Genomic DNA, 22,163 nt, shown 5'->3' on the forward strand with positions numbered 1-22,163 from the left:
CTATTCTTTTTGACTGAAGGAGGATCAGAACTTGTTCAGAGCAAGAAAAAAAAATGTATTCACACATTTTGAAGTTAGAAAATTAAAAGGTGCAAGTCAAGCAGAAGCAATTTAATTAGCTAAATCTATATCAACAACAAAATGCATCTCCATATATCAGACAAGGTTCCTTGGGTGAATTTGATATCTTTTATTAGACTAACCCAAATAGCTGGAGAAAAGTTAGTAAGCAAGCTTTCGGGTTGGTGTGCGCTCTTCCTGGATGGAATGAAAAGTAAAGAAGCCAGGGGCTGGGCTGGGGAGTCAGTTGCCAGGCAGATTTTAATGTATCAATTGATTATAATGTATCAATTGATACATTATAATCTGCCTGGCAACTGACTCCCCAGCCCAGCCCCTGGCTTCTTTACTTTTCATTCCATCCAGGAAGAGCACACACCAATTGCTGCAGCTTCCTTAGCCTGACGAAGGGTTTTTGAACCCAAAAGCTTGCTTAATAACTATTCTCCAACCATTTGGGTTGGTCTAATAAAAGATATCAAATTCACCCAAGGAACCTTGTCTGCCTGTGTCCTTAGACCAACACGGCTACAACCTAAACCCCTATCTCCTTAACCCTTAATTTTTTCCAAAACTTGTTATAATACAGAAACATATTACCATCAATTTCATATGCATAAACTTCACCAAAAATCATCCAGTATGGATGAAACACAATATCCTTAGCAAGGGTCCAAGACGGTGCTTCATTAGGATACAGTATTGCTTTCCTGGGAACACCAAAACTAAGCAGCACAAGTGCCATAATCACCACAATGTAAAACATGTTGGCCACCTGTTCAAAATATAAAAAGAGAAGAAAATGCAGTCAGGTAAAATTTTGAAAACTAATGTACAAGAATTCTTAAATACTGAACTTCAGAATATGTATATATGAATGGACACCTAAACAGTTTTCTGCGGGTTTCTGGGGTTTAGCTACAACACCGAGTAAAGGATAACTGAGCATATCATCCTTACTCTTTAAACCAGAAACCAAGATGAGAGGACCACACTATGGAATCCAGTGTCGCTGAAGTCTGACATTCTTTAATAATTAAATAATAAAAAGTCAATCCATTCTATCATAACTTAGCTGTTATACAACCAGAGAAAACTTCTATAGTTATAGTAGCAACTGCTAGTGTAACCCTATAGGCATTTGCATGTTTTGCAATTTTAAATCAGTTGGAGGGATCTATAAATAGGTTAGAATATTCACTCATCTATAACTCAAGATAAAAAAAACTCCAGTTTTTCCTGCCATTACTTATTATGGTAAGTAGGAAGCATGGGCAAAGAGTATTTACTGTGCTGCTTAGCCAAAGGTAATTGACAGGATTCTTCCTGTGGTTCATAAATGCCAGCTGATTGCAAAAGAAAGGTTACAGCTAAAATGTGAGACACTCCTCCAGCCTCATTCTCCAAGAAGCTAAAACAAGTGAATCTAAATTACAGAGAATAAGTTTAATTCAGGATCAGAGCCCAGGTTTATTTCTCATGAAACCACAGAGCAATTAGCAAGTTGTTTTTTTCTGTACAGGTGTGTTAAAGATACAGCCTATGAGCTAGATGTGGCTGTGGAGTCATGCAGTCTGGCTCCTGGTGCTGCACCTACATCTGATCTAATCCACAAGTTGCCAGGACACAGAGCCCAAGATGTACACCACATGAAGTGCTCACCCCAAACACTCTGGGATCCACACCACACATGGCCCCCACCTCCCCTGCCCAGTCCAGGACCATGGTATATGTCCTGGACCAGGTTGGAGGGAACATGGGCGGGGAAGTAGGCACCACATGCAGCGTGGATACTGGAAAAGCAAGAATGTACACCACACGCAGCAGGTCCGAAACTAGCAGAGGCAGGCACAGCATGTAGCATGGATTCCCAACTGGCTGAAATGGGTGCCATGTTTGGTGCAGTCCCAGACTGGGCCAGTCTTTTAAAGGAGTTAAAATCAGTATGGAAAATAGCAAATTACCGGGTTTTCAACTTGCAAGTCCCAAATCACCCCAATCTTCCCATAATGCACTGGGAGAAGGGTTGTTGTACATCAAAAACTGCACTAGAGACACTTTAGGGATAGACCGTGCAGACATCAAATCCCAGAAAAAGACGCACATTTTCCTAACTCTACCTGAAAATGTAAACTTAAGAACATGCTTCCTTTTCTTTATTCTGAGTATTTTAAGAAATTTAAGAATCATAAAGAAATAGGATGAAGAGGGAATTTAATATTTTCCCATTCCCAGATTTTTCCCTGTATTTAAGTATAAGGTATACCTTGTAAACAAGATGCCTGAAACAAAAAAAAGTCTTTAACAAGCACAGCCAAATGAACAAAAGGGATTTTCTCTACATCAGAGTGAAGGCACCAGAGATTATAACATGCTTGGTAAATCATTTACTGTACATGAACAGAAATGACACCTTTTACAAACTCTTGTGCATTTTGACTTATGGAAGAATGACATAAGTACAATAATCTTTTCTGAACAGACCTTTTAGAAAATAATTTTAAAAAATCATGAAGTTAAAGGGGAGAGATGCATATTTTGAATAAAGCAAAAAAAACTTACCATTTTCCCAATCATCATGACATAAGGGCCAGCCTGTTGATTTACCGCCAAAAAATCCAGTAATCGCACATACCAAAATATAATATTTAGACAGTATGTTATTCTTCCAGAAACAAATATGTAATTTTTTTTATAAGTATCATCATGAAAGTTCCCTTTTGCTCCAAACCTTAGTGCAAACCCGATAAAGAAAGTAACAATGGCAATTGTATCACTGACATTGAAGTAGTCACTGAACCACACTTTAACCTTTTGGTTAATCTTTCCAGCCTCTGACATAAAGATCTGCAGCCAGAATGATATAAAAAAGAAAAGAAAAATCAGGTAAGCCCTTACCTATTTCATACCACTGAATCAGCTGAACATTTTATCAGTAAACAAAGAAGTTAGCGGTATATTTGCGCATGCTGATTAAATAGATGAAGTCTAACATTACAGCTCAACCCTTTGACTTCTCCCAAACCTATGCTAACATTAACATGGTGCATTTTCAGCCAATTTAGGGTGCAATAAAATGGCAATATTATTTACTGATACTCTCTGTGCTAGCAGTCACAGGACTTGGATCCAAGGAATGTTATGCCCAACCCCCATAAATCATGCCTGATATGCATGGCAGGATACTTGGCAGACAGCATGGATTAAGAAAAGATGATTTAAAAAACCAATAAAAATGGATTTTAAAAAATTATTTTTTATTTTTTAATTTAAATTATAATTAGGTTTTCCTTTTTAAAAATAAATCATCTTAAAATTTAAATTGAATTTAATACAGCATAAAGTATAAATGCAGTATAATTCATTAAAATACTTTAAATAAAATAATACAGTGAGTCAATGAGCTGCTATTAAAAACTATGGATTTTCTTCTCTATAAGAATTGAGGGGGGAAAAAAGATCTAACTTTTGAGGTCAAGCTTTAAAAATATGGTACAATACAATGTAATAAGATACTTGACCTGGGGAGACAGAGTCTATATTACTGGATGCAAAGGATACAAGTGTAGGAACCTGGCCTCTGGCTACAGCAGACCCCATCAAAACATGGTTCACATTTACAAGTAATTTTTTTAACATTGGGTGCATCTACACATGCAATTATGCAATGCAATAAACTCCAGAATACTTTGAGCTGGAGTACACTGCTCCTGTGCACAGCATCTACATGTGTGCCTGGGACAGAAGCACTGAGCCAGGGTGGAGCAAGCATGGGCTGCCAGCGGGCTTGGGGTGGCCTTGGGCTCGGCATCAGGCAGCAGAGGGACTGGATGGGGCACAAGAGTGCCAAATATGCAGAGCCATGTAGCTAGGTGGCAGGAAAGGGTCTACCTGGGCTAACCAGGCATAATTTCCACCATAGTCACTGTCTATACAAGAGTTTAATTGCAGGGACAGTGCTATCTTACAGCAGAGTAATTCACTGTGATTTGTGGTGTGAGTTAATTAGTTTACTGGGCACTAACACCAGCACGACATGAAGGAAGAGTCCTAAAATTAATGAAGTTGTGGTTTGCACTTAAAATCTATCATAAAGTCATTAATCTGCCTGCTCTGCATAAATGCATAAAACATTCATTTGGAACTCAAATTATTAGTCTGATGTCTAACTGTGGATATTTCCCTATAACTCTTAGGAAGCCCACATGCTTCCTCTGAAAAGAAAAAATAAGGCTCGATATTGGGTTAGCAAGTGCTGACCTTGGGGTGAGAGTCTTAAAAGTGTGCGCAACTGTTCAACTACAGCGTACTCAAATCTTTTGGATAACAAGTGTTGTTATTTATATATGGATGGCATATTTTTATTATGTATAAGGTATGTTCACAATGTCTTTAAGATGCAACTGCTTATAATAGAGATATACTGGAAGATACATTAGAAGCAAGGTTTGTTTGGTAACATCTTTTACTGGCCCAAATGTATGTTTGGAGAATTATGTCAGATACATGTAATGAAAGGTATTACCAAACTAACCTTGCTTCTCACATTCTTTGGATATTTGATGACTTTGCTACCACTCCAACCCTAATTAAAAAAAGATATTAATAATAGGTGCACTAATACTTTTAATTTCTGCACCTCTTAGGTTTATTTCTAGATAAAAATAATTGCAAACAAACCTCACGAATCTTTTCAATGGCTGATGTAAAAATGTAAGCAATAACAATCCATTCTTGAACTGATGGTAACTCCTCCATTTTCACAAGCACGACATATGTGTAGAGCATGAGAAATCCTAAGTATGCCAGCTAGAAAGAAGCAAACAGAGATAATTATATTAAGTTAAATTGTTTTTAGTGTAGCTAGGTGCACAATAACTGTACATCTTTCATGTTCTGTATGCCAAAATGGTAAACGGAATAGTAGTATTTGCTTGAAACAGCTAAGGTAGAAATACTGTATACGGAGTTTAAATATCCCCTCAAGATCCAAAATATGACAAGAAACTACAACTAATATGCAACTTGCTTAATTATTGCAAAATCCCAGATCAATTACATGCGGCTTTGCCTAAATGTGTGATATTCTCCATTAGTCTTCATTAGTAAAATACCAGGCTCAAGTAAAAACCGACAGTGCTAAATTAAATTACTTCACAGCTGAAGACTGTACCATTACAAACAGTATATTTTGGCATGTCACGCATACATTCTTCAGCTTCCAAGATTCCAAAGCTTCCCACTCTTAATCAAGAAGAGAGTTTTAGAAAGGCAAGAACAGGAATAGTAACAGAATTAAACCAGCTACATATTAGGCAAAGAAAATGGTCACTGCTTTCCAAAGAAAGCAGCCTCAAGCATAAGTCAATTTACATAATTTGTTTCTCCAAAGACTCACCGTGTTAAACCAGAATTTCACAATTGGTGCATGATAGAATGCATAAAACTTCTGTGTAATTGGAAGCCTCTTCGGTTTAGTTGGTGTCTCCAGGTCATGCTTTTCTTCAGAACTGTCCAAAATTTTTACTTCTTTAAATACTTCCTAATGTAAAAACAAATAGGCTATGAATTCATGTATAAAAATATTTATTTTTAAGGTATTCCGGGGATGTTAATTTTGATATTATTTTACCATAGGTATTTCATCTACTGCATTCTGGAAGTTGTTTTCACTATCTTCCATTGTCATTTGGTGTGCATCTTGAGACTGCGGAATATGGGACATTTCAGCCTTAGTCTTATATTCCAATAACAGTATGGCAGGGGGAAGCAAAATGCTCAAGATCACCTGTAAGAGAGGTCAATGGAGTTATTTTAAAATTGTATTTCATTTATTTCATTTTATTAAAGTTTCAAAGTACACCAGAATATACCTCTGTAAAATATATATAAAATCCAAATGGTCCTCACTAGTTAGTAAAAGATGCAGAAGTGAATTAGTTTTTGTTATGTGTAACTTAGAGGACATGGACAAACATATAAAGAATGTTCCATGAAATCCAGGGGAGTTGAAAGTGGGGCAGGAGAAGGAGTGAATCGGCAAGTTCCAAAACAGAAAGCTACGTGACAGAACATATTCCAAGAAAACAGAAATGAGCTACAGGTAAAGCTGGTAAATTCACAGGTCATTTCTACATCTTCACCCTATTTTTTCCAGGAACGATACTGAAGTCTATAGCCAAAGCACATTTAAATAAGCACAAGTCAGTTTTTAAATATACATGTGAGCCAGCTATTTGTTAGGGTCAGTCCATTTCAAGTTGAGAGAGGGGCGAAACATTTAAGTTGGTGCGTAAGATTTTTAGTACATTGTGTAGGTGATACTTCTGGAGGTTATATATGAATGTTGCACTTTTGGACAAGTTTCAACTGTTACATTCTAGAGTATGTTTTTAGTGCATCTGTGACAGAGGCACGCAACTGCCTTTTTGCTTGACTAAAGCTACATGAGTTGCACTATTGTTGAGTGGCTACACCAACGGATCCTGAAGATTCATCTGGCAGCATTTCAGTGTTCACCCTCCCCTTGCTCAGCTTGTGCCTCCAAAGTAAAACAGCTATTCTACCTCAAGTTTAATTTATTGCCTGTAGAAAGCCAAAGCATACGGAACTGCATTCTTAGAGAGAGTTTTCTGTCTGTTAATTTTGAACCACTATATTTTTAGTAGTGGATTAGTATTCATAATGATCTATAAGCCTTCGATTAAAGGCTACTTGCCTGTTTTCTGCCTTGTACATGTCTGTACCTTATTTGAAAAGATAATACAGTATCAAAAGAAGTGTTAACAATATATAATTTCCAGTTCAAGTTAAAAATGTTATAGAAGGACTCTTTTACTGTATTTATTAATATAAACAAGTTTTAGTGATAAACATTTAAAAATAATATCACTTATGTGCATGCTCTCTTTCCATTTAAGCATAAATATAGAAAAAGTGTTGGACAATTTTACACTAACAATAAATTATAAGGCTATTACCTTGTACCATGAATTCTTCCGCATGTTCAGCCTTCCCATCCACATATCAGATAACAACATTTGTGTACAAGTATGAGCTACAAATGGGCGAAGTCTTGATGACACTGCTAGCTTAAGACAAGTTGAGTTACTCCAGTTCTTCAGCTCATAGGTTAGTAACTTCATAGACATTGTTTCATCCTGTCGGAAGGACTGTTCTAATAGTTCAACTGCCAGTTGTCCAAACTCACTACAAAGTGGAAAAAACCACAGTATATAGGCTTACCAAATTTGGTTCTGAAGGAGCTCAGCCTATGTGTACTGCAGTAGAGGTGTAGAGGAAAATTTTCCTCTTTCCATTACAACAATGATCAAGATAAATTCCTGGGTCAAGTAAATGCATCTTATATGACCAAACTTCTGTGAATGCAACAGGATGGGCTATACTGGGCATTATCAGACTTTCAGCCTGTACTGTCATCTAACAAACACACTTACATTAACTAAATATAAACTGTACGTGTGCTTTTCTTAGAATACACATATTTTTAGACTATATCTAAGCAGTGCAATACCAACAGTGAAAAAAGGATCTGTAAAGGAACTTGGCAACTGGTGTCTTAATATAAATACAGACAGGGTGCTTCTCTAGAAGCAATATAAATTAAGCTGTATCATATGCATCTTTTATTAGAATCCAACTTAATACTTGAGAAAATCCCTTTTCTCTATGTATGCCACAGATGGGATACGGTTTTCCATTCGTAACTATCTTGCAATCATTATTTTAAGAAAGCTTAGAAATAAGATACTAAACAAGATAAAAAATAATTTACTTGGAATACTCCTTCAGTTCTTCCGAGGTATCATCAACAAGGTCACTTTGCTTTGCTTCATATGCCATTGAGCGGTACACTTTGCAGGCAACTAAGGCTTTAGCCATGGATTCTTCACCATGCTGCCAGAAGAAGAGGGCCATCTTCTGCCTCTTCATCAACACTGCCCAAAGTAACAGCTCATTAAGAGGATAAGGAAAACGTCTAGTTTCAGGATCATCGATATCTACTATTTCATCTTTGGTTCTTTTCTTTTTTCCTTCTTCTGCAGTGGTATCAATCTTGAAAAAAATTAAAAGGAAATGTCAGGAGGTGACATTTTACTGAAACGTTTCCAACAAATTTAGATTTAAAGTACTGCTGATAGCGACGCAACACTCAAGGAATGTACATTTGTAGTATACGTATCAGTTTATGTTTATAATAAACTAAAACTCTAGTAGAATCTTGCTAATTCATCCTAATGACTGGAAACACACTTACACATTACCCAATTACCAGATTAGCAGGTTATTTGACAAAGCAGCAGTGAATAAAATATACCTAAAGAAGGATGAAGCAAATGGTTGAGAATACTTTCACTACCCAAGAGCAAAATTCTACTTGTTTTACTACTAGATCCATCCAATAGGTTAAACTGATTCTGAAGGGTATAGGTGTGCAATTTACTGCACGGTAAAAGGGAGACAGAGCTTTATAACACTTCAGTTGTTTCACAATAACTGTCCAGACGCACATTCTTAATCTTTAGTAAACAGAAACTAAACTGTATTGGCTTAGCTTTCAGTAGGTGAAGTAGATTAGCCTTGTTTAGTTTCCACTCACCACAAGGTAAGAGCACAAACACAAGTAGTTTCTGCAAAGCAACTGATGTGGGGTAGAGCTCCACCAACTTTAACATGGCAGCAAATTGTCTGTATGTCCAGATATTAAGTGTTTTACCAAGGATAAGTTTTTGGTCCTTAATAACGATTGTGTATAAATGTTTAAAAATGCATTCTTAATGAAGATGTTACTAAGTGCTGGACATATTACCAAAAAGTATGAAGATGAGTGAAATCCTCACCTTACTGAAGGTCAATGGGATTTTTCCCACTGATTTCAATAAAGCAAGAATTTCACCTGAGGTCCTTGCCTTGGAAAGTATACAGTAAAGGAGACACACAGAGATAGTGTACACGTATACCTTTGGTTTGTAAGGCTGTGCAGTTTTGATGAAGTGATTATGTCGCATTTTTTCTCTTTTATCTGCTCTGTTACCAAAAGACTCATGGCTTTTACGCAATTGAGGAGTATTATTTGAAGGATTTCGCCCAGACCGCTGGAAATTAAAAATAATGTCAAATGGGGTTTTTAAATTAAACACAATGGGAAAAAGAAATTATATAAGCAGCTGTTTAAAGCCAGATGAATAACTTATTCAATTAAGTGTCTATTTGTCTATTGAGATGGTTATAATCACTTCATAAGTTTGATTTTCACATAGTAATTAAAACTCTTGTATTGCAAGACATTTTTTACATGAACAAATCATACTTATGAAACCAGTCATTTTAAAGCAAAGATTTACAAGACTGGGCTCTAATGCCAAAAAACCAGCCAAGATTTTTTGTGATTAGAAAAATAATTTTCTAAATATTCTCAATACTTAAATATAAACATATTCTGATGAAAATTAGATATTGCTTTAAATTACAATATTATCAGAATGTCCCATACCCGATTGTTCCCACTGAGACTGTTGTATATGGCTCTAAAGCGTTTCCTTGTGTATGTGCACCTGTAGGTTCCTCCCATCAAATATTCAATAACAAGTCCAACATCGATCAGATTGATTTTATATCCTGGAGGAAGGTTTCCCTAGAAATATGAAATCATGTTGCAACAGTTAAACATACAGTACTATCACATATACTGTAAGTCTAAATGAATATATAAGACTTCCATTCTAAAAGGCTATGAAGCAGCCTGGACTATAATTTTCCTATGTACACTGCATTGTTCCAATTATAAGTCAACCCTATTTTGCAAATTCAATCTTAGAAAAAACAGCTTTTCGCTAAATACAAGTCAATAACCAAAGATAAAATTCTTAAACCCCTTTGCAAACTCCTAAGAAATAAACAACAGCTCAGGAAAGGGATCCAAAGGCTCAAATGTACTAAAAATACAAAAATTAAAAACTGCACCGAAAAAGTACTCATTTGGTATTTTTATTGCATGTACTGCAGTACAAAAGTCAAATCACTAGAGACTGATTATAAGATTGACATTGCATATAAGACAAGTGCAAATTTTCTGGTTTTTAGGGGTGGAGAAGAGGCTGACTTAAATTGTAGCATCTTCTCAGGAAACTGAATTTGGTTTTTGTTGTTTTGTAATTTAGGAGTCCCCTGTGGCTCAGTGGTAGAATCCTTGTCTGCCACACAGGAGACCTGGATTCAATTCCTGAAGGCTTATACAAATACAGCCACGGAGGCACCAAACATCTGGACTCAGTCTGGCTTTTGGATTCTGTCTCAGTGGCCTGAAGCGAGGTCTGGGCAGCCTCCACTCCTCCAAAAACAAACAAACAAACAAACAAACAAAAAAAAACAACAAAAACCCCCAAAACGTCCTGCCTAGGCATATGCATCAAAGGTCTGGGTGGCCTCTCATGCACATACCATGATCCAGAAGGATCAATGATTGCCAAACGGAGTTTTGTAATTTAGTCCTATTAACTACTGCCAGCTTAACTGGTAAATGCTGCTTAAATTTGACCTTCCTCTACATGATACAACAGGAATACACCTCACATCAGTGTCCTAGCTGTGACCCCGTTTTAGGCTTCTTCTCATGTGGCTGACCTGTATATGTTCCACCACATACTGTGTTCTTAGGCAACAGTGGTCAAGAACAGAAAGGAAGCAGGGCTTGTCCCAAAAAGATCAGCCCCTTTTACCTCAATGTTATACCAGCTCACCACCATGTTACCTAAAGCCAAGAGGGCCAAGCGTGTTGTCCGAGTAGAGCCAAATTAAATCTTTTAACAAGGCTCGTTGAGCCAAGTTAAGGCCAGAAGATTCTTCATTCAGTGAAATGAGTTCTGCAGAACAAGATTTGCTCCTTGGATACAATCGTTACTAACTGCCTACTCAAATGCTCTGCGCACACAAGTGCTCTCATCAAAATCAATTAATTCTTCCCAGAAATTTTACAGGATTAGGGCCTGTAAGTAGTGCAAAAAAAATCTCTTCCAGAAAGACGACTTTTTTTAATTACTTCAAACAGAAGGAAAAGATAAGGAATAAATAACCTGTTTCTCTTTGGCCAGTGTTCTGAAGATAAAGTCTGTTGCAAACAGAAAATGACTACTCTAGTTATTAATGTTAGTAAGCATCCCTTTCCAAAACAGAATATATGAAAGAGAACTAATATAATATCAGTTTTCCCTCCCATCAGGCTCACACATTTTACCCAGGAAGCTGTGTAAAGAAAACAGTGTATTATTACAATCACATAGACCATGCCCATTTTTGTTTGCAGATAGCTCTAGAATACTATTTCACCCATCTCTATTGCTGTAAGTAGCATACTAGTCTGAACATATTAAACTAATTTGTGGATTGTGAATTATGCCTAGAATAAGTTCATTTAACTATCAGTGAGAAAACACATTTGAAAATTTTATCCGTGGTCTTAACTATGGGCACCTACTTAATTACCACCATTAGTTATCCTCCCCAAACTGTAGTGAAAGTGCTTTTAGTGGACAAAAACTTTCTGCTTCTCAGAAATTTTTCCTCCCATACCAGTTGGGCATATGATATGATCTTGTATGTCAATATGTTCATTATTCTAATTCAGGGGTGGCCAACCCATAGCCATGTGTGCAGCATTTGGTATGCGGCAGATCTGGCAGGGAGCAGAGAGAACAGTAGTGATCAGGCAGGGAACAGAGAGCAGAACAACAGATCAGTCAGGAAAGAGACAGTAGAGCAATGAGAAGGGGACTGGAGAGGGGAAAGGGCTTTCGTGGCATGCCAGCAAAAAGGTAGGCCCCTCCTGCTCTAATTGGTAAAACTAAACTTGACTTTAATCTTTACAAGAAAACTTTGTGCAACAACAGTAGTCTCTAATGTAACAGTTTTGGTACAAATTTAAGACATACCTGTTTGACATCACGAACAAGGTGAAACAGTGTTGGGTTAGTTGGGCCTTGTTTCTTTATCACAAAAGAAAAAAAGGGAAAAAAGAATTTTGGACAATGTAATGAAAAGTGCAAGAACAACACAGGAATATAGAAGCAAGAAGTGATATTCTTTACACAGTGACATTTAAATTACATCTCTTAACAGGCAGGAACAAGTAAATATAATAATTGTAACAAAGAGCAGTGAACGGTTCCTTTTCATTTCCAGTTTCCTTCAATTTTTTGAAAAAAGTATATCATTTTTAAAGTCACCCATTAATGTACTACAGTACATTATATAATCTCATCTATAATAAAGAATGAACTCCACTACGTCAGCAGTTTGTTATAAATAGCAAAATTTACAAAAAAAAAATAACAACTCAGACACTATTCCTAATACTTATTTTCCTATTCATGTTTAGCAAATTTAAACATGAAAAGTAAAAGTTTTGTAATTGCTGCAGTCACTGGCCCAATAATACCTCATCTCTAATAGAAAAATGTTTTTCTGCCTTCTCTAACTTCTTTTGAAAGGCCCAAAGTAAATCAGCATATCTGCTATAGTGTCTGTATATACAGCATATTAAGTGTTAAAAAGCAGCAATATAAAACATAGGTTTCTCATTAAGTAGCTGTCCTCATTAAAGCCTTATCTTCAGTCACGTGGACTTATTCACGCAGCTCTGATAATTAAGTTTCCAGGCTTTTTGTACTGATTACTAAGGCTGTGTGAAATGGCTACATTTCATTTTGGTTTCGGATTTGGCTGTTTTGGAAGGACATTTCGGTGTATTGGATCACTATTCCGTTTTGATTTGGCCGAATCAGTTTTGGAGTTTCGACACTGTTTCGGCGCTGATTCGGATATTCAGATCAGCCAGGGAGAGGCAGGCACAACCAGGCGGCTGCAGGTTCTCCCATTGCTCCTCCAGCTGTGCCTGCATCTCCCTGGGTGGGGGGAGCTGTGGGAGAAGCCCCCATGGCTGCCCTGCCTGGGCCCAGCCTCCCAGCACTTTAAAAAAAAAAAGCCCCGCACTCACCAGCAGTAGTAGCCCAGCAGTAGTAGCCGCAATCAGGGCCTCTGAGGCCTTGTGGCAGAGCGCCCCCCCTCCCTCGGCACGGTGCTGTATGCTGTCTGGGAGCTAGGGCTACTGGGGCTGAGCAATGCTGTGCTCTGGGTGACTGCTGCAGCCACCCCAGCTCCCAGACAGCATAAAGCGTCCTGCCAAGCCACGCTGCACCCACGTGATGCAACAGCTGCTGTGCAGGTGTCAGGTGGGGGAGGGCAATCCCCACTGCCCCCCCATTGCTGCATGGGGCTCTGCCATGAGCCCCCAAAAGCCCTGATCGCCGCTGCTATAGCTGGTGAATACGGGGCTTTTATTCTTTTTTTTTTTTTTTTAACTCACCAGATGCAGCAGCAGCGATCAAGACCTCTGGGAGCTTGTGGCAGAGCACCGCCATGCAGCACAGGACAGCGGAGATCTCACCCCTCCACCTGGCACCCGCATGGCAGCTGTTGCAACGCCCAGATGCAATGTGGTTTGGCAGGGCGCAGCATGCTGTCTGGGAGCTGGGGTGGCTGCAGCAGTCACCTGGAGCACAGCATCACTCAGCCCCAGTGGCCCTAGCTCCCAGACAGCATGCAGCGGCCTGCTGAGCCCCACTGCACCCACGCCATGGGGCAGCTGCTGCACATGTGCCAGGAGGGGTGGGTAGCAATCCCCACTGCCCCCCACTGCATAGGGGGGCTCTGCTATGAGCCCTCAGAGGCCCTGATCACCACTGCTGCAGCTGGTGAGTGCAGGGCTTTTTTTTTTTTTTTGAAGTGTCGGGAGGCTAAGCAGGGCAACCACAGGGGCATCTCCCACAGCTCCTCTGGCTGTGCTGGCACTGGCCCTAGCTGACAGAGGCAGCATGCTGTCACCCTATTCACAGATCCAGGGGCCTGCACCCCCCAGGAGGGCTGCAGGGCTCTGCCAGACTCCTTCCAGAGTGTGCAGGCCCCCGGATCTGCGCACAGAATGACAACAGGCTGCTGTCCCTCCCGCAGAGCACTGGGATTGGAAGGGACCTCAGGGACAGATAGTGATACTGGCCAGCTACAGGTGTCAATATCAGAGCAGTCCTTCTGCCCCTCTTCCCCGACCCTCTTAGTTTCTGTTTCCCTGCAAGTCTGGCTCCAAAACATCTAAAACATCTGAAACATTTCAGATGGTTTGGTTTCGGAGATGTTTCAGAGCCTTCCGTTTCATTTCAGATTTGGTGTTTCGGGCACTGAAACACCTCAAAAATGAAACGTCTGTCAAAATTTCGCACAGCCCTACTGATTACCCTAAAGCTTTAGTTTTTACAGTGCCAACAGTGTTCTTTAGCACCTGTTGTTCTACATGCAGTAAAATTGTTTATCACTACACATGGCAGCAATTTTTCTAGGTGATCTTTATAAATACATGCATGCAGAAAATCAAGATGGTTTACATCTGTGACTTCTACAAACTGAATATGGCATATACAATTCTCTAAAGAAAGCAAAATCTGTCATTCACTCACTGTGTTGTAAAGTTCTTCCAGCCTGGGAATTGTAAGGAATTTATGCATGCTTACTCCATTTTCAATAAGAAGTTTCACAAATGCAACTCTATCCATCACCAGGGCATCTAACATAGCCTGTTCCAGTGATCCAACCTGAAAGTGAGTAGTAAAGGGAAAAAGTGGCACAGAGCAGTAAAGGGAAAAAGTGGCACAGAGCAGTAAAATAGTAATGTTTGAAAAAAAACACTGAGGTAAATGTACCTTTATTTATCCTCTAAAACTACTTTTAAAAAAAAATTTGAGAGGCTTTATTTTACACAGCTGTAAGAAAACAAATAGTAACAGGACATTTAACACCTTGTCATTAGTAGTTTGTAAAACAAAACTGCTGCTACCCCTCAGAAGCACCATCAATTCCAAACAGAAATTACTGCCACAACAATATCCCTGTACTTTGACTAAAAAATACTACAAGACTATTTTGTTAATGTAACAAGGGAAATCAACAACTGAAACTTGGTGCCTACCTAAACCAGTTTATAAGCCATAAAGAATAAACCTGTAAACTAGTGGTTCTTACCCAGGATGCCATGGCACTCAAGTGCCATGGTAGCAGTGGTAGCCATGTAAAACTGCCCTGCACAATCCCTCTTCATTAAGGCCCTCTCATCAGCCTCAGGAAAGCAGCAAAGCTGCCTGGTGCTGTGTAGCACTTCCTATTCCAGTACCACCTATGCTGCTCCCAGAGACAGGTTGTGTGTGGAACTGTTCCATTTATTTCTGTTTCTGGGAGGACTGTAGGGGGTGCCAGACCAAGTAACCAGACGAGGCAGCTCCTGCCTGCTTTAAGTTGATTAGAGACCCCTATTGCAGGAGGAGCACACATGCATGGCACAGCCCTTTCCAGGCTGGCTGTGCAGCAGGCGCATAGGGCAGTTTCATCTGAAAGCAACGGAACCTGGCTGAAAACTACCCGGCACCAACAGCGATTTGCAGCTAGGGATGCTACACCTTCAAAAAGATGGAGGTGGCATGCCGTGACCCTAAAAAGGTTGAGAACCACAGTAATAGACGGTGAAGTTCAATATTCTATTCCTTCCAAATGAGAGCAATATTAAAGAAGTCCAAGTAAACACTGCAAAGTCTGATCCATCAGAGTTAAAGTTTTTATCATTTACCACGACAGTTCCCCCTCAACTTATTTGGAATGTTTACCACATTTTTGAGATTCTTGGATTTTTTTTTTAACATAAGTAAATAAAAGAATACAATAACTATAGGCATTTAAGTGTTCAGACTGCTCTTCAAAACCACTCTTCTAAAAATGTCAGTATTATACAGACTATTTCTACAGATTCAAGATTCATTCTTTGCAATAAAATTTAGCTTTGTCCTATAAAATACCACTGTGTTTCATTTAGAGTGTTTACATACCAGCCACTGTTGCCCATAAACAAAAACATGATTTTTGGCAATGTCAACTCGATCCCACGCCAGTGTAAGGACAAGCTGGTCAAGTGCAGATGCATTTGTGCCTAAAGAAAACAAAACATACACATATAATTTATAATGGTTATAGTATGAAACTCTTAATATTTTTCTTTTTTCCCCATACATTTTAAAAGAATATTAAAACATGAATTCCCCCTGAACTGACTGAACACACATTTACATAAAAAAACCACACATATTTGTATGTCACTATAACACTATAGAACAATGTCATAACTGAAGAGCTCTAACAGTAGTTGCTAACTTTAAACAGATATTTTGAACTAAAAATCTCAGACTTCTAAGTACAGTACTTTATAAATGAAAATAGAAAAATATATACATTTAACACAACCAGCAATTGCTGGAATTGTTAAAGACTCTTAATTTTAAACTTCACCTTTTAACAGTGCTGTGAGTATTGCAACGTCAATATCTTGATGTTCATCTGACCCAACATGAAACACAGTAATCTGTTTTTAAAAAAAAAAGGATAATAAATGAAAAGTAATATTTTAGTCCACTTTTAAAAACAGCAACTCTTCCATATTTCATACGTGTGATAAATAAACCTTTCACAAAGAAGTAGGAAAAAAAAGTTTGAAAAACAATATTCTGACGTAAGCCTGAGTATGTCTGAATGCTGATACCAACTGGAATTCAGTAAAATAGTAATGTATAGGTTTACATCCACCATCCCTCATTAACAAAGCACTGAAATACCCCCTTTAGAGACAATGTTTTCACAAGGCAATTTAAGCTAGTGCTAAATTTAAGCTGTGTGCTGTTCAAACATTGCACTTATTAGGAATGTTTTCCTGAATTGGGGCCAGAAGATAAAAAGGCTTAATCATCAGAACATTCAGGTGACATTACAAGCTTTCACCTTCTAGTTATGATGACAATTCTTTAGTAGCTACACTAACTATACCTTACTCCAATGGCATCTTTGGTTCCTTTTAGAGAAGAATGAACTATAGGCTCCTGTCACTAAATCCAACGTCACAACTTTATCTTATCCTTGGGATGGCAAGCTCAGGTGTCCAAATAAGAACAGCACGCACTATAACTCTGATTATATACGAAGCTCCAAGTTTTTTGCCTGGACCTGCCAATTATAGCAACACTTAATAATACAGTGCAAAAGACAGAAGAGGAAGAGCAGCACGTAGGAAAAAGAAAAAGAACAACTAGCAAGACAATTTAAAAAACAACTAGGTGGAAGAAGAGGGCAAGAAGATTTTCTTTTAGAAAAAGAATACCTTTTCAGTCAGAAATAAGCCATGCTGGTAACAGAAAAGTCATTTTGAGTGCTTTGAATCATTTTGAATGATTACTTAGCCAAGCTACAAAAAGTAAATGAGAAAATTTGGTTATGACCAGGGATCTGGGTTTTCCGTTTCCCACGGAAAAACGGAGAAAACCACGGATTCCCTGTTTTTCTCAGAAAAAACATGGATTTCTCTTTTTAGCGGAGAAATCCGTGGATTTCCATGGAGAAATCCGTGGATTTGCTTTTGCAAAGAGCTCTTGGAGGGTGGCACAGCTCCAGCCTGCAGGAGCCAATTGCAAAAAGGGCTGGAAACCCCCAGCCCTGGTGGAGAGGGAGGGAGGGGGGGGGAAGGCAGGGCCTGAGCCTCTGAGGCAGCCATGGCCGGCTCAGGTTCAGATTTGCCCTTCGCCCCTGGAGCATGGAGATAAGTGGAGCTGTGGGGCAGAGCTAGGGAAGATAGTTGGGGGCTGAGGGAGCAGGGCTGCTGCTGGCCCCAGGCAGCACATTGCAGCTGGGAGCAGGGCCAGGGGTGAGGGCAGGGGTGCCCCTCTGTGGGGGCTTTGCGGGAAAGCGATGCCAGGCACAGTGTGGTGGTGCCTGCCATGTGCGGGCCACACACATGCCGCCCATCCACCTGCCTGGGGAGGGGGAGAGGGAGGCTGGCATGTGGCCGGAGCACCGCTCCATGGCTGACGCTGCAGTCAGGGCAAGGGATGGGGGCACGGGGGGAGCCTGGGCTTGTACGTGGCACTGCCACTTACCTGGAGGCCCGTTATGGCGTGACGGTCGCTGCCTCCAAAACCTCCCGCTGCTGCCGCGGAGCCATGCTCGGAGCCGTGGCTGGCAGCAGTGGCATGGAGTGGTGCAGCTGTGAATGACTGCGTATCACCTGGCCACCACCACCCCAAGCTGCGCCGCTGCCCACACAGCTCCGAGCACAGCTCTGCGGTGGCAGCAGGGGGGTTTCTACGCAGAGGCCTTCACCGCTGGCACAGGCAGCCCCACACGTAAGCAGCAGCAGCCGCCTGTGTCAGCAGTGACTGTCGCTGCCTCCACAACCCCCCGCTGCCGCCGCAGAGCCATGCTCGGAGCTGTACAGCCGGCGGCAGCAGGTGGTGGTGGGGATGGCTGCGTGCCACCCAGCCACCACCACACTGCCACTGCCGCCCGGCCGCACAGCTCTGGGCAGAGCTCCGCGGCAGCAGCGGGAAAGTTTTGAAGGCAGCAGCAATCACCACCATCACAGGCCTCCAAGTAAGTGGCAGTGGCTGCTGCGTGCAAGCCCAAGCCCGCCCCCTCCCCCGGTTGCAGCATCGGCCATGGAGCTGTGCTCCGGCTGCATGGCAGCCTTCCTCTCCCCCTCCCCCACGCAGGCGGCATGTGTGTGGCCTGCACATGGCGGGCACCACCACACTGCCCCCCCGTATCACTTGCCCACAAAGGCCCCCACAGAGGGGCACCCCTGCTCTCACCCCCTGGCCCTGCTCCCAGCTGCGATGTGCTGCCTGGGGCTGGCAGCACGCCCCACTCCCTCAGCCCCAGCCATCTTCCCCACCCCTGCCCCAGAGCCCCCAAGCCCCACTTACCTCTAGGATCTAGGGGCAAAGGGCATAGCTCCATGGTGGCAGCGCTTGCCCACAAAGTGTCCCCCACCCTGCACGCAGCTGCCACCATCCCACACTGCCATAGAGCCATGCAGCCGGCTGCAAGGCACGCAGCTGCATGCAAGTCCTCCATTTCACCCCCCGGCCAAGCAGCACATGTGCAGCCCGCAAACAGTGGTTGCCACTGCACTGCTGCACCCTGTGCCACTTGCCCACAAAGCTGTGCAGGTGGCCATGGGATGGTAGTACAGGGCACAGTAGTAGAGTTTCAGTGGAGGCCTCCATGTGCGAACCTCCTGTCAGGCCGGCCGGCACATTTGTGGCCCACCAAGTGGCACCCCTGCCCTCATCCCCTAGCCCTGCTCCTGGGAGTGGGCACAGGGGCACATTCCCCCCTTCTTGATCAACCCCCCCCAGCACCTTCTCTTTCTCCTGCCCTGCCCCACCCCTTCCCCACACACACACTTACCTGCTGAGGTGGGTGTCAGTGTCTACATGTCTGTGGGTCTGGCGGGCTGTTGCGAGTGGCATTACAAGGGCTATTGAGATGGGGGGGGGGGAGGGGGGGGGGCGGGCGCACCAGCAGCACTGGGAGGGGCTGTGGGGGGGCCTTTAATTTTTATCATGGATTTGGGGGTTTTAACCAGAGAATTTGCAATTTTTAGTCAGAGAAAACCAGGATCCATGCTTATGACTTATTTGGAGCCTTAGTCTGAGAGACTCCATCCATCAGGACAAGTTTTCTAATGAATGAAGTTTGATTTGGATCCAATTAAATCCTACAAGTTTGTGCCTATAAGTAAAGACTTCCTAAGATGAAATCTACTTACAAGTTCTTTTTTTTTCATGCATTCCAGCAGCGTCTGAAAGAGATGAACTGCCTCACTCTGACCGAAGTTAAATGTCTTTTTGATAGTTGAAATAATTTCAGGTTCTGCTCCTTCAGGAATGTTCCTGATATTATAAAAACATCCAAAAATCTATATGGTTACGTATGAACTGCAAGAGTACCAATACACTGAATTCAAGCAGTCTTGAGGATGCATATGTCCAAAGTTCCGGACACAGACAATCTTTACTAATAAAACAGCTGTCCAAAGCTAAGCAATTCCTCTTCCTCCAAACTAAATTTTTCCCTTGATGTTTCCTAAAAGCAGTTCAGACTCTCCCCACTCACACTGGGACCATCTTGAAATATGAATACTACCACATGGGCACCCTGTCTATTTCCTGTAACTGAAAGCTACCGATGATCCAAGAGCACAACATACATCCATTTCCTGTCGGAAACACCATTTCAAATAGGCAGCCACATTTTGCACGGTCATAAGCCTGTAGGCTTAAGGTTTAGCTCAGTCTCAATAAAACTTATAGATTCTATTTTTCCATCTCTTCAAATTAGCTCCCACTATACGTGAAGCTAGTTCATGGAAACATCTGACAGTTATTACACATTCAAATGATGCTTTCCAGGAAACTAGGCAACATGACAGGACTACCTAGGTCTTGCATCTGGGAGATCTGGATCAGTTCTTACTGTAATCAAAAAAGATCAAGAGGATCTCATCCTATTCTTCTTCTGCAACCATAATTAAAACCCTACAGTTTACAATTTTGGCTCGTGAGAAACCAACAATGAAAACAGTAGGGAGAATGGCAGCTCCAGACCAAAGATCATAGCTGTGTGGAAAACTGTTTAATATGAATAGCTGAAACAAGCTCTTAGCCCTTGCTTTTCACAAAGATGAGTCTCCTGCACACATCTGGGCTCTCAAAAGGAGTCTAGCACTGTTAGTCAAATTTAAAAAAAAACAACCAGAAAATTGACTTACCCTCCTTCTTCTGTTTGTTTATGAACATGCGCCAGAATGTCTGCAGCTCTACCCGTTCCCTCACATACCACCACAGGCACAGGAGGATTTTCCTGAAGGTATTCCAAAACAGTGAGAACAACATTTGGACCACCTTCAAATATGAGTGCTACCACAGGGACACCCTGTCCAATTCCTACACAAATTGGAACAAGAAACATAAAAGTCTTGAAGTCAGAATTATTCTTCCTTTTACATAACCCACAACATTAGATCAAATAATTTAAATGTTTAATCAGGCTCTCTCAAGTATACTTTATAGCAATCAGTAACACAAAAAAGTTATTATTACTTGCACATAATTACTATGCCATAGGAACTGAGGTCTTTTGTATATTTGAATACAAATATACAACTTAAACACATTGTTTTAAGTAACCATATTAATACTCACAGTATGTTATATCAGTTGCTAAATCAACAAGAAGTGAACCTTAACCCTTCGCTGCATCACAAAAGAACACTCTCATGCTAAGTAATAAAGCAAAGTCTCTTCCTCAACTAAAATTTTTCCTGGCTTCTTCCTTAAGCAGTTCTGCCTCCCAACTACTCACACTGGGGCTATCTTCAAAAAATAAATGCTACCCCATGGATACCTGGTCCACTTCTATAACAAAGTTGCTGATGATCAGGAAGACATAAAAATATATACTTTATAATTTGAAAAAATTAACTTGTTACAAGTAGTAATATTGGTACAGATTAAGTGCACAACAAATACTTCAGGGGAAAAAATGCCAAACATAAGCACAAGCTCATTTTAAAAAGCTTTAAGCATATTCTAGTAGAAATGGTTCCAAATACTCCACTCTCGTTATGGGGCCACTGGCATATTTTGAAACCAGGGAATTTTGCCAGAAAAGGCCCGTTCGTAAGTCCAGTACATAATACTATATACCAGGGATGTCAAACATATGGCCCAGGAGCTGGATTTGGTCTGTGGAGCCTCTTTATCCAGACTACCACCCTCTGGCCAGCACTGCAACTTGGGCCTACTAACTATGCTGGGCATTGCCATCAGTAGCACGGTGTGATGGCCACTGTGGAAGCCCTCACACCATGCTTGGATCTAGCCCACAAATAGCCCCATGGTCCGGATCTGGCCTAGGGTCCCAGGTGAGTTCGACACACCTGCTGTATGCTATGTTCTCTCACATACAAACAGGTTTTTATTCCAAAAATTGGCTGCCGTAAATTGGTGTGCCCATCATATGCAAGGAAACATGGTAAGGGTAAGGCCTAACACTTCACTTTGGCTGGGCAAAATTGAAAGTAAGGTCTGCATGCAACTGACAGGGAGCAGAACAATGGGCAGGCTCGGCCCATTGCCATAGCCGTTGTTATTTAGTTACTTACT

At 41.0% G+C, this 22,163-nt stretch overlaps 1 protein-coding gene across 2 annotated transcripts in view; it reads right to left on the reverse strand.

Annotated features, from left to right (window-relative positions):
• Window positions 1-22,163, reverse strand: part of TRPM7 (transient receptor potential cation channel subfamily M member 7) — a 112,821-nt gene that overhangs the window by 36,500 nt on the left and 54,158 nt on the right. For both annotated transcript variants that reach the window (XM_059714640.1, XM_019477451.2), the window contains exons 8-22: window positions 20,768-20,942; window positions 19,766-19,889; window positions 16,459-16,531; window positions 16,002-16,102; window positions 14,586-14,720; window positions 12,009-12,062; window positions 9,575-9,715; window positions 9,042-9,176; window positions 7,856-8,136; window positions 7,041-7,269; window positions 5,693-5,848; window positions 5,459-5,602; window positions 4,741-4,869; window positions 2,623-2,907; window positions 661-835 (exon numbers count right to left, since the gene is read on the reverse strand). In XM_059714640.1, the coding sequence (XP_059570623.1) occupies window positions 661-835; window positions 2,623-2,907; window positions 4,741-4,869; window positions 5,459-5,602; window positions 5,693-5,848; window positions 7,041-7,269; window positions 7,856-8,136; window positions 9,042-9,176; window positions 9,575-9,715; window positions 12,009-12,062; window positions 14,586-14,720; window positions 16,002-16,102; window positions 16,459-16,531; window positions 19,766-19,889; window positions 20,768-20,942 (2,337 nt within the window). The remainder of the gene's footprint in view (window positions 1-660; window positions 836-2,622; window positions 2,908-4,740; window positions 4,870-5,458; window positions 5,603-5,692; window positions 5,849-7,040; window positions 7,270-7,855; window positions 8,137-9,041; window positions 9,177-9,574; window positions 9,716-12,008; window positions 12,063-14,585; window positions 14,721-16,001; window positions 16,103-16,458; window positions 16,532-19,765; window positions 19,890-20,767; window positions 20,943-22,163) is intronic.

This window comes from Alligator mississippiensis, chromosome 11, assembly GCF_030867095.1.
Source record: "Alligator mississippiensis isolate rAllMis1 chromosome 11, rAllMis1, whole genome shotgun sequence".
Classification (NCBI taxonomy): Eukaryota; Metazoa; Chordata; order Crocodylia; family Alligatoridae; genus Alligator; species Alligator mississippiensis.